General features: G+C 43.7%; 1 protein-coding gene across 4 annotated transcripts in view; it reads right to left on the reverse strand.

The window, feature by feature from the left end:
• Positions 1-13,459, reverse strand: part of EFCAB5 (EF-hand calcium binding domain 5) — a 592,664-nt gene that overhangs the window by 142,015 nt on the left and 437,190 nt on the right. For all 4 annotated transcript variants that reach the window (XM_085649237.1, XM_085649235.1, XM_085649236.1 and 1 more), the window contains exons 6-10: positions 7,753-7,908; positions 6,211-6,313; positions 4,162-5,340; positions 2,839-2,892; positions 2,577-2,669 (exon numbers count right to left, since the gene is read on the reverse strand). In XM_085649237.1, the coding sequence (XP_085505363.1) occupies positions 2,577-2,669; positions 2,839-2,892; positions 4,162-5,340; positions 6,211-6,313; positions 7,753-7,908 (1,585 nt within the window). The remainder of the gene's footprint in view (positions 1-2,576; positions 2,670-2,838; positions 2,893-4,161; positions 5,341-6,210; positions 6,314-7,752; positions 7,909-13,459) is intronic.

Here is a 13,459-nt window from a genome sequence, read left to right on the forward strand (position 1 = left end):
GGCACCAATATTGACCAGCACTGGCAAAAGGAATTCTTATTAATTGGGTTATTGGTTGACTGGGTTGTGAGCCCTAGTCAAGCAGCAACCACAATACTAGTCAGGGTAAGGCATAAGCAAACCTTAAATTAACCTGTGCTCAATCCCGTGGTAGCTTGGCACAGAGAAGTCAGGCTTAACTTTGAGGCAATGTGGATTGCATTTGTATTGTATTTGAGGCAATGTGTATGGGACTTGTGCAACACTTCTAACAGTAAAACAGTGAAAACACCACACAAAACGATTCACACCAGGTTGGTAAAACAGAGCTTAAATTAATTAATAAAACAAGACCAAAACAACAAACATCCAATCAGTAGAACTGGAGTTACGAATTTTTAACTCTTTTAGAGAGAATAGCATCAAAAGGAGTAAAGCTAGTTGCGCAGGACCGGGACAAAGTCACAAGTTGAGGCCGACCGCGATGGAGCATGGGCTGACTACAGGGATCCAGTTAGGCCTGCTGAAAAGAGTATCTTAATTCCTGGTAGGCGGAGCGCTGCGTGGACCTGCTTGAAAGACGCGACGTGCAGCTGAGGCGATGAGTCGGTTCAGAGATGCGCCGAGGCCGTGGAACGAGGTCCTGTTGCGTCGACATCTAGGATCCCATCGACGAGGGCTTGCGGTGCGAAAACCAGAGTCAGGGATGCAGTGCGTAGTCAGGCCGATGCGTACGTTTTGAACAGCTGCGAGGCTGTTATGCAAAGTCCGTCTTCGTCGTTGAGGCTGCCGTCAACGAGAGATGCGAGGGCCTGCGCCAGGGATTCATTGCCTTTCTGACCCTGGCTCCGGACTAACTACAGGGAGTATGCAGCATTTTGAGTGGAGACAGCACACAGCCTACTCAGGTGTAAGTGAGGCTGGCAGCAGCTCCTCCCTCCCATCCTGCCAGTGGTGGCCTATCCAGTCACACCTGAGACCTAAGGCTGTATAGGAGGAATAAACAAAGCCCAGCTGACAACGACACCCTGTCATGTGACCAGAGAGCTATGGCAAGAAAATTCGAACTTTCTAAAAGTGCCATTTTCAGACCTGCAATTTAAAATTCAATTTAGCCATAAGTTAGGATTTAAAATTTCAATTCTAGGGGTGAAATATGTGCATTTAAAAGCAAGGTTTGAGCCTGGCAAAAGGTTTATTTTGCCAAGCCAACATGGCAGGTTGAAACTGCACACACAGGCTCTGCAATGGCAGGCTTGAGTCATGTTTAAAGGGCTACTTAAGTTGGCACTTTTGTGGGTGGGGGAATGTGTGCTGCAGGCCCACTAGCAGCATTTAATGTACAAGCACTGGGCACATGTAGTGAACTTTACTTGGGACTTATAAGTACATTTAATATGCCAACTGGGTATAAGCCAATGTTACCATGTTTTGAACAGAGAGCACTTGCACTTTAGCACTGGTTAGCAGTGATAACATGCACAGAGTCCTAAGACCTGCATAAACAAAGTCAGCAAAAACAGGAGATCTGAAGGCAAAAAGGTAGGGGGAAACAACGCCAAGGATGTCAGTGCCAGGTCTAACAAGATTGTATAGGACATAATCTTAATTCTTTTTACATGTTTTTAAGGACTGGTGGATTACCTCAGTAAATAACAATTGTTTGCTTCTTTTATTTGTGCCAACCCTTTTTGCTTTACCACACATGCACACTCTCTCATTTCACCAATGGTATTTCCTACCTGTGTTTCTGATTGGACAGATATTGTTCTTTCTATAAATATACTGAGGGTGAAATGTGGGCCTGGCTACTCCCTACAACAAGTCTTCCATTTAAAATGAGTGTTTGTTTGAGGGAGCAGATGTTATGTACAGTTTGATGTGGATTTTCATATGTTGTCCAATTGTATTTCTTCAGTTGAAGATTTAGACAGCACTTTCTGTCCCAGTAATGATATGATGAGAGTTCCCTACAGGTTCCCTTAAAGTCTTTTTCTCAAATGGAGACAGACCTTTGAGGGCTCTGTAGAACTCTTTTTGACTTGAAGAGTTATTTTTAAAAGTACTTTCTCATTGTATTTCTTAACATGCAGTCTAGCTTTTCCTACTAGTATGAGCGAGTACCAAACAACTGCAAGATAATGAACCCACAATCTGCTGTGTGTCCTTCAGTAGGTTATGAGAAAACAGTTGACCCACATGAGGACAACAACAAAAAACACCCCTTCTGAACAGCCAGTTCTCTAGTGGTTGAGTTGAGTGACTGAGGACCCAGGCAGAGACCTGAGTTCTAAATCCAGCTTCCGTACTTCACCTAATGATGTGATACTATGCCTCAATTCATCATCATCATCATCATGAGATTTATACAGTCCTTAGGGCTCCACGGCATTAAAGGGTTCTCTTATCTGTTTACAAATGTGAACAAATATACTAAACAGTGTATTAAATACCAAATAGGAAGCTTCTCCAGACATTTCCTACCCATACCAGATCAGGAGTCTGGAAATAGTACTGGTTTCTGCCCAGGTCTTGCACTGCAAGTTCTCCTGAATCAAGTGAAGCATTGACAATATATGCCACAACGACAACTCTACCTGTAAATCGCGAGGCCGCCACGCTCCACTCATCCAGGCTTCTGTTCCCATAAGACCCATACTTTAGAGCCAGGTCAGTTGTCAAGAGGTCTCCTGTACCGGATAGAAAAGGAAATATTTCAGAGACTGCATTGAGGGCAAGGATGGCGACAGACATGAAAACACATGTGACCAGTTGCCTATACTTCTGGATGACGGGAGAGGTGTACAAGCAAGACATTGCATGCAAAAAAATCTGAAGAACTTAGATGCCTCAGCTTACCTGACCAGGGGATACCGTCAATGTCCTGCAGCTCCTTTGTCACGCCCACATCTCCTATTATAATTACAGAAAAATATAAAATTTAGTGTCCTCACGTCTTGACACAGTAAACACAATAAAGTAGTCAAACTGAGATACATACAACCACGAGTTGTGAGACCACACTGCCAAACGACAGGTACAGCGCACTGCACTTAATATCAAATCATAAAGGCAGGCACTACTTACCTTACCTGTGAATTACACAACTGGGCCTGGTGTTTGGACCTTGGATCCTTCCTCCAGAGAAACCTTGCAAGATCACTTGGCCTAGAGTACATACACTTAAACTTCCCAATGCAGACCTCATGTGATTCCAGTCATGATCACAATTTGAGTCTTTTGATCTGTACTCTACAATAACTTTCAGGCCTTGTTCACTATGTCTTCTTTGTGATCTGTACTATGTGATAGGTCTCACACATTATGCAAAATTTCTGTCTTGGACGTGTTGTGTATGATAATTCCCAGTCCATGAACACTCTTTTGGTCTTTTAGAACTGTTGTCAAACGATAACTTTCATCCTTTGACCACTATGTCTTTTGACCTGTACCCTACAAAATCTCCCAGTCCTTGACTATTCTGTTTCTTGACCTGTGCTCTTCAATAACTCCCAGTCTTTGAACAATGTTTCCTGGTTTCAATCATTGTGATTGAACATTTTCAACAATACAAGGTGAGGCATATCCACCTAAGTTTCAATATCCCAAAATAGTAACCCCTCCTTAGTATATCTATCCCAGTCTAAATAGTTTTCGCTTGCCCATTCAAAGTTTTAGTCTCACTGCTGTTTCTATCGTTTGACCTGAACTCTACAGTAAGTTCCACTTTTTGACCACTATTTCTGTCTTTTGAACTGTCCCCTCAAGTAGCCCTGAATCCTTGATCACTATTTTCACCGGTATTCTATGGTAACTCAGAGTCCTAGACTACTATCTTTGTCTCATGACTTGTACTGAATAGTAACTTTCCATCCTTGGCCACTCTTGTTGTCTTTGACCTTTAAAATCTATAGTAACTCCCAGTCCTGACCATTATTTGCTCTTTTTTATTTCTTACTCAGAGTACCATCCAGTATTTGACCACAATGCCTGTCTTTTGACCTGTACTCTACAGTAAGTTAAGGCTTGACTATGTTCGCCTTTGACCTGTGATTTACAGTAACTATCAGTCCTTGACCACTATTTCTGTATTTGGGCCAGTACTATACACATATAATGTTATTATTGTTGATTGAACCCAACAGGTATTTGAGATCATGACTTTCACCACCATCTGTTTACCTGTTCTCTGATTTTCTGAGTCTTTTGCTTCTTCGGTGACATCTAATGAAGATTCTTTCTGCAGTTGCTCCTCGGTCACTGTAGTAGCACCATGTTCCTCAACAGCTGTGGGTTCCTCAGCAATACTCTCACCGTCTTTCACTCTGTCTGCCGATGTGGAGGATATTGCTGACTGAACTACTGTTTTTTCGTCCCCCTCGGGCTGCGCATCCATCACTAGGGAAGGACTCTGCCTGGAAGCACTAGGTTCCCTCCCTGGGGCTATGTTTTGCACATTTGTACTGGGCTCTCTGGTAGGAGGATGGCTACCACGTGGGCTTCCTTGTGCTGGGTCTGCTGGTAGATCACCATTGCCAGCATTCGTGTTTGTATTCTCCTTCAGGATCGGCATAGCGGGATCAGTCACCGTCAATTTCCCACCAAAGAACACTGCTGAACCTGCTGCACCCAGGACCACACTCTTACTTTTCTTCATTTCTACTGATCCAAGTTTTCCCGCACTGTGTTGCTCACCCACCGAGTCCACGGACCTGTCACTCCCACTCTTTTTTCTTTGTGCTGACCCTACCCGACCAGCACTGTGTTGCTCATCCACTAAATCCACAGACCTGTCACTCCCACTCTTCTTTCCTTGTACTGACCCTGCCCGACCAGCACTGTGTTGCCCACCCACCGAGTCCACGGCCCTGTCACTCCCACTCTTCTTCCTTTGTGCTGACCCTGCCCGATCAGCACTGTGTTGCTCACCCACCGAGTCCACGGACCTGTCACTCCCACTCTTCTTCCTTTGTGCTGACCCTGCATGACCAGCACTGTGTTGCCCACCCACTGAATCCACGGACCTGTCACTCCCACTCTTCTTCCCTTGTACTGATCCTGCCCGACCAGCACTGTGTTGTTCACCTATTGAGTCAACAGCCCCATCACTTCTACTTTTCTTCTCCTGTACTGACCCTACATGTTCCACACTGTGTCGCTCAGTCACTGAGTCCACGCCCCAATCGGTCTGGGATCCTACTTGTTTCAAAGCACCAGAGATGACCCCAGATGCACGGACTTCAAGGCCCTCTGAGGATTCTTCGGCTTTCAGGGATCTTTCTGATAAAATTACTTTTGGCGCTTCATCAAAGTCAGCCCAGAATTCGGTCGGATCCATCTCACGGAACTCAATCATGGGCCCTGTGTAAGATAAGGCTCCATCAATACAAAAATACTACAATTCATCACATTCACTAAATAGGCACGGCAGGGTTGGTCATCATTAGAAAAAAATTACCTATGTTCTGCCAGAGTAAATCAGCATAGAATGAGTTGCTATTTTACAGTTTAAAGGCTGCATGTACCTGCAGAAAGCATCATTTTTCAGTGATGTGATAACAAATTTGAGAGTACTGTGGTTTCATGAGGCTAGTGACATTTTACTGCATCCTTCCAAGGAAGTTTGAATCGTGGGACTACTGCATGCAACAAGTGAAGAGACAATATGATGCGAAGACCCAGAGCTGCAGGGTAGCCACATACGATAAATAAACATACAGAGAATCTAAATAGAAATCAATTACATTTTGGAGGGTTATCCTGAAATCTGGCATGGATCCGGACTGGTGGGCCAATACTGGGCTTCCCTGTGTATATTGCCAGGGTATATCTTCCTGATAGTTGCCCCTCCCTGTCAAGTGCTAAGCCAGAACAGACCCAGAATCCTTCCCACAAATTCCAGAACGCCACGGTGCTCTCAGTGCATAGTTTGTAAAAACATAAGTGCCGGGGCCCTCGTCAGGAGAGCACAGCAGTTTGCACCACACATTGCCACTGTACTTACACAACTACTAACCATCACACTGCTACAAGTGTGACAATTGAGACTGTTCGAGGCCGCCAAAGTTTTAAAGATGGCTTGGGCGGCAGGTAATAGTCATTTTTTATGTATACTGAATTATCGAACAACTGATTTTCTGCTCATCTTTAAATTACACAAACAGCACCACCATGTGCCGAGCACAGGAAACCACCGGCTCAAATTAAGCACTGGCCGTGCTCTATACTCACACTGCCGAGGGTTCCGAAAACCCCACCCTGCGTCTTCCAACCCTTCGCTGTCGTAGAAAGCCTCCAGAAGCAACAGCACCCTCTGTCGGTCCAAGACGCCAACCTGGAAAGGAAGCAAGAAGGATTAAGACTCAGTTAACATGTATTCACCATTCACTCCCTGCCAGCCGCCTTGCCCCAACCCTGCCCTTTGTTCCTCGGTTTGTAATATTTTTCTGGGCCATGAGAGGTGGCCCTAAATTAGAGTTCCGACTGCGGCATACATATGTCAGTGTACTGTAAGTTTGCAACTATGGTTACAAAATTAATAAAAAATAGATTTAAAAAAAAAAAAAATGAGAGGTGGCCCTAAGCTAGGTGTGAACTCGCTACCTTTTTACTTCTGCGCTTTGCAGTACATCCTTTTTACCAGCCATGCAGGTAGGTGTATCATATTCAAGTCTTTCTCAAATACTCTCAAAGTGTACCCAATTTACTCTCCAATGCTTTCTCCCAACACACTAAAAGCCGAAACCATATAAGCTCGTGTTTGTCAAGTTGGCCTCAGAGGTTTTACAGTATGGTACTGTGATTGTGACTACACAGTCAGGAATGGTGCAAGGAGTTTCAGCGTCCAGACAAAAAAAATGCCTTTAGAGCCCTTCCCATCACCCAAGAAGAAAGAACTGTTGTCAGGCTTTCCTTTCATTTGGCACTAGGCCAGCCGGCCTTATGTGAGAGCCAGCTCTGCTGGACGGAGCAGGTAGGGCTCGAAGATGTAATAAGAGTTTTATTCAGCTGAAAGACTGGTTCAGTGAGACAGCTAGGAGGGTACATGTGCCAAGATGCTGGACTTGCTCCAAGACTGAGCTGGAGTACATTTACACCTGTTTTCTGACCTTTAGGGCTGCAATGATTTTAGAAGTGTAGATTGGGAATAGCGATGGTATTACTCTTTTGTGGGTGTGCGCAGGGGCCGACAGTCTTTTTTGCCCCCCTCCTCATGACCACCTCCACAAATTCCCGCACTACTACTTTCCAAAAGTGCCCATCACATCTCCATTGCCCCTCTCTGACGTACATTTAATTTTTTAAGTTCCTACGCTCTACCCATAGTTCTCTCACACTCAGTTTTGTGATGTGCATGATACATGCTATTTGCAGCAAGCACATTCACCCTCTGCGCTACTTTATGATGAGTAGAACCTGCCACAAGACAACAAATCGACCTCTCACCAGCAGTAACATCAATCACCAGAGTTATCTTGACATTTTTATTATTGCCTGACAACTGCTGGACGCACAAGGAAGTTCAGGTGCATTTAAACCCATAAGGTATTTTTAAACACAGTGCCCCATCAAAGTAAGCGCCAGGTGCGGCTGCACCGGTCGCACTGCCCAAAATCCGGTCCTGAGTGTGTGTTTGTATTTGTGTGTCCATCCCTAAACCCCTCTTTAAAGTTCATTAAACTCCTCCCATTTGTTAGTTCGTTTTCCTACCACTCCCCTCCTTCCCCCCCCCCCCTCATCCGGAGCAGAGAGGACTTCGCGCACCCCACCTACCTTCCCATGGTCACAGACCAGGAAGAGGTCGGTGAACATCTGCCTCCAGCGGTCGTGCCTGATGGTCTCCCGGAAGACATTTGCACTTTGAGACAGATGGTGCAGGAGCTCGAGGAAGAGGTCTGTGCTCAAGTCCTTGATGTAGGAATGCACATACTGCGGAGGCAACAGAGCAACAGGGCTTAGCGTCCATGTACACCCCCACCGGCGTTTGAGGCTGAAAATGAAGGCGCCTCAAGCCCTCCTTAAAATGCATCTGGCAAAGTTTGCGCAAATAACCAATTTAAAATTTTAAAAAATACGTTTTCAATTATCAGTTAAGCACAAGGAATAGAAGCCTTATTTATCGCCATTGAAACATTATTTACTCCTGTCAGTTAGGCATACTCGTAAGCTACAACACGGAGTTACATGAGGTAATTCATTCAGCCGTGTTTTACAAGAAAATCAGAGTTTAAATATTGACATGTCTTTATATCGACTCCACAATATCTACTACCAACAATATCATTGAGGTAAGTATCCGGGCATGCAGGAAATCTTTTTTTTTTTAGGACCCATCTTTACCTTTTTTTAATTTCCTTTTTTATTGTTGGATGTTAGTTTGACTGCCAGGAGATGTATGATTGTGATAATAACTGCACTTCAAATGGCAATTTTTTACTAGTATATTTTGCCAGAAAACAGCTGTCAACACCCAGACACGGAAAACAGCCTAGAAAAGGCAAAATAGGCAGAATTTGGTGCAGGAAATACGGAATCTGCTTGTTATGCTCCATTCGTGGCCACAAAACTCATTAAAAGAAGTAATTTCTACTCATTGTACATAACCCACGCTTGGTCGCGGGTGAATCCCCGGTGTAGGAAATACCACCTCTTATAAATACCACCTCCAATCGGGTTCTTAGGGTCTCCCTGGGTGCCCCAGGAAAGGGTGCGGTATTTAGTGGGTGCAGTTTTCCTTCCCAAGTTTGCAGCTTAAAATGTTAGATAATGCGGTAATACTCCAGGTTTTCCCCCCACTCCGTATACTGCAGTTTTCCTGGTCCAGTTTCCATCAGGTTTCACCACCTGACACGTGTGCAAGGAAAGTAAAAGCATTTTCCACTACTGGGGATCTCAAGTCAGAATTATCAAGGCCCCTGGTATCCAGAGTATGGCACTGGCTGAGCGCTTGGAAGCACAAGTAGAGAATAGTGAAGCAGAGACCACCAGTGACCGCAGCTTGACATTGGCTGAGGTCCTGGATGGACATACAGACATCCAGGACATCCACTGGCACAGCACTGATATTTTTGGGCTCACTTCAGTAAAACTGAACATTTCATTGTCAGTCAGAGTATGCCATTGGTTGACATTCGCGAAGGACCAAATCTACACTGGTACAGTACTGATGTCTAGTTGTCAGTCAGGGCATGACACTAGCTTGTACTCTGCACCCCTGCTCAAAGGATTTCTTGTATCCTGTAACTATGCAATCGTCATCCCATCCGCTGTGTAATTATGTCTCGGATTGGTTTCACATTACCATGCAAACTCCTTCTGTGTCGCTCATGTAAAGGTCAATGATGTATAAATACTGGCAATACAGAAAAAAACATATTACTACAACTCCACTTGATAAATAATAGCTTGTGAGATGGTTCACACTATCCAGGCATTTGCACTGCTTGTTTTCCAACAAAGCAGTTCCCTCTTGGAGGAGAAATCACTTCAAGATGAATGCTGCTACCGGGAACGGTTCCCAATCCAAGATGGCCACCAGTGATAACATAAACCAATCCTTCATAGTTCCTCCAAGGGCAACGTGTCAGTTTCCTGTAGAGTTAACCCCTTACCGCCATGTTTGTCAATATAAACATAAAAGAGTTCTGAACTCAGATTGACCACAAACTCTCCTGGTTCCTCCTCGCTGCCAGGCCCTTTGCTGTTGCAGCCATCTTTGGTATGTACTCTTGCAGAGCATAGACGTGCTAAATCTATTACCTCAGAGCCTGCACTGGTGTATTTCTCGCCTCATTGTCTGGAGGACAGTCCAGCTTCAATTCTGCAGTCTATCTTCAAAGCAGAAGATTATCAGTCCATGTGTTGCTTCTACTGATAATACTTCAGGACTACACACTCATCACATAGGACATGAACATTGGCGGTTTTATTATGACTGTTGCCATTTCCCTTTTTGTACCTTTTCACTCTATTTTCTATATTCTTTGGGGGCAGGAGACCATAGAGAGGTGTGCCCCCCAGGGAGTTTGGGACATGTTGCAGCCCGGGCTGCATCGGTCTTGTTTTGGGCTGCTTTTGAGCTGGGCTGGGCTGCGTTGGGCTTTAAGCCCATTAATTACCCGGCCATTTTATAAGGCCAATTACCATTTTGCAGGTGACACAGTGGCCATCAGTATCAAGTCAGGGACCTTTGTCTGCCTTTCTTGAGTGTAGGTGGTGAAAGTTAGCTATGGAGGATTTTCACGTTCAAGAAGCAATTTGCCTGCTTGCTGAGGAAGGTCTCATGGATAAGCTCACCCCAAGTGCGCGGGTCATGGTGCGCCTGGCGAGGCGTGGAGCGGACGGTGTGGCGACAATAGAGAATTGGACGGTGGCTTTTCTCATTTTCGCAAGCTTGTACTGCGAAACATATCCAGAGCAGTGTGTATCCCTCTTTAAATACATGGACGTAATTTGCATGGCACACATCACGTACGAAGGGTATGCAGGGTCACATTATGATCAGGAGCTTAGGGCAATGGTGGCATGGGTCACAGAGGAGAAGTGGGGTGAAATTGACACTGACATGCCAGCAAACAATGGGGTCAGTTAAGTTTGGCAAGATGAAATGCACAGTGAGTGGGTTAATGTTGGTGTATCAACCCTTTCAGCCCCACCCCACCCAAGGGGAGAGTGGGGACCGCGGCCAAGGCGTGGGGGAACAATGGGGACATGATGAGACCTCAATAAAGGCTCATGTACTAGAGACTTCTGTAAGTTCCATCACGAATGTTCAGTATGTTCGGGAAGACATTCACTTGTCCAGTGCTATGGGGTGGGAGGAATGCACAGGGTACACGGCCAGGATAGTAAAACCAATGCCAAAGGAAATGTAATGGACAATCGGGAAATCCAGCAGCTGGAAATAGGGGAGGACAAGGGCACATGGCAAAATGGACAAAGATTCATACGTCAATTAAGCCTGACAGGCTTGACAAGTGGTTGATGTAATATCATCAGAGAGGACACAAAGTTGTTGATCGACGGTTTCCAGGAGGGGTTTCCTTTGGGGTACATGAATGTGAATGTGAACTTTATTCGGATAAACACATTATATCCATAAAAGTACAGTTAAAAATATGACACAATATAAAAATACAGTTAAACAAGCACATCAAATAGCGGGATTATATCAAATACATGGTATTACGAGGACGTACCGCCAATTTTAAAAAGGATCCAACTCTAAAACACAATTCATCATTATTGATAGCAAGCACCATGTCATAAGCAATCTTATAGTCCGAAACACATTGTGACTTAAAGTATGGAATCAAAACATTTTTTGTGGGGGAAGAGTAAAAAGAACAGAAAAATAAGAAATGTAACATTGATTGTTTCGAACTATTATTACATGGGCAGAGGGAGGATTCAAGATTGGCTGTATAGCCAGTAGGGAATGACAACAAATATTTCATTGTATCTGTTCTTAGCCTGAAGAATAAGCCCCTTTCCCAGCGACCAACAGGATTTAAAAGATATTTAGGCATGTCTGGGGTTACATACTCAATTTGCATGTATCTAGCAACTGAAGTTTTATTATTTTCAGTTGCTAGTCTTATTTTTTTAAAAGATGCATAGAGTGATCTTTCTGTAGTTTTAATATTAACGGGGCTATGATCTAAAGGATTTAAGAACAAATGTTCCATATTCAATTTTATCAAACTTTTATGGACTCCTGCCAGCCACGGTATATCCATCCCTCTGTCACAATTCAAACAGTCCATAATTATCTCTCTGGTCAATTGTGCAGCCTTATTCTTCCAAATTCTTAACCAGAACAGTGTCGGGCGAGCCTTTATAAAGTCTACTATATACGGCAGATGTAATTCGCTATGGCTAGCATATGTGGAAGAGAAGAAAGGGGCTCCCAGAGTTTTACGACAAAATCTATTCTCTTCACACTGAATGGGTGTGCAGATGGAATTCCCCCATACCTCTGCACCATATGTAGCAGTTGGTACACATTGTAATCTGTAAATTTTAATAATAGAAGGAACTACCCCTATGTTTTTCGGCTTTGGTAGGCTCAAAATTGTATTAATAGAATTGGTAAATTTCCTTTTACAGTGAGCAATGTGATCATTCCATAAACCATTTGATGCGAATACCAGACCTAAATAAGGAAAAGTGCACATGCTTATCAATTGATTTGAGTTTAAAACAATTGAAAAATTATTAATTTTTTTATTTTTTTATTTTTATTTTTATTGAGTTTTTTCTCGATTCAGCAACACAATTCATTATATACAGACCATTGTTTATAACAGAGAGTTAAATGAGAAAAAAACAGAGAAGATCAAGATATACACATCTCTAATTTCTTGGCATAACAAAAACAATCGAGGCAATAGTACATTACTAAATGTCATTGCTGTATCCAAGTTCTGATCGGCTCCCAGATGGCCGCCCCCAACTTTTTTTTCCTAATCCCTTTTAATTTGTACAATGCCCATTCCGTATTATATATAGCAATAAGTTTTGACCTCCAACTTGTGAAGGCGGGAGGCTCAGAATCCAACCACTGGGAAGTTATACAAGACCTCAAGACTGACATACAAATAAACTTAAATCCTCTATTAGATAACACCTGCCTACCCATATCTGTACTAAATTCTATCCCGAACAGAACCAGAGAGGCCGTAACAGAGATTGGTATACCCAAAAATTGTGACAAAAAACATTCGATATCCGAAAGAAGTGGCTGTAAGACAGGGCAAGAAAAAAACATGTGCAACGAGTCTGCTGCATAGAGTCCACATCTTGAACAGTTAGTCCCCTTACCGGCCTTCCACTTGGCTATCCTTGCTGGCGTATAATACAGATTGAACGTAGCCATGTATGATTGACTTCTGAAACTACCAGAGAGCAAGATAGAGCTGGCGGTTCGCATTACCAACTGTAAATCCAGATTAGCTATCGACACTTTCTCCTCCCATATAGCCTCCTGCCTACCCAGATCGTCAGTTTCTATTAGCATAAGCTCCACATATAATTGCCCTATTTTGCATTTCCCTTTTATTAAATCCAAAATACGGATTCGTGAAGGATGACATTTCCCCCCCACTATTGCTGTCTGTAAAGCACTTCTTAATTGCAGATACTTAAAGAAATCCGCCTTTCCAACCCCACACCTGTCTTGTAATGTTGAAAAGGATACCATCTCATCCTGCTCCAGCAAATCTCCTACTACCCTAATACCGAGCTTTGACCACCTACGCATAACAGAATCCTGGAACACCACAGTGGATAAGACAGTCGAGTCTAGAGGTGTATACCGTATAATACTAGGAATAGATAACAATTTACGGAACCTCTTCCAGACTGAGTAGGCCGCCTGAACAATTTTAAACCTTGTCTTTTTATAATAGCTTGGCTCTAGCACTTTTAATAGTAACCCTTGTGCTGAGTTCCCCAGACACCACTCGTATATAGACGGAGA

Source organism: Triturus cristatus, chromosome 3_2 (genome assembly GCF_964204655.1).
Source record: "Triturus cristatus chromosome 3_2, aTriCri1.1, whole genome shotgun sequence".
NCBI lineage: Eukaryota > Metazoa > Chordata > Amphibia > Caudata > Salamandridae > Triturus > Triturus cristatus.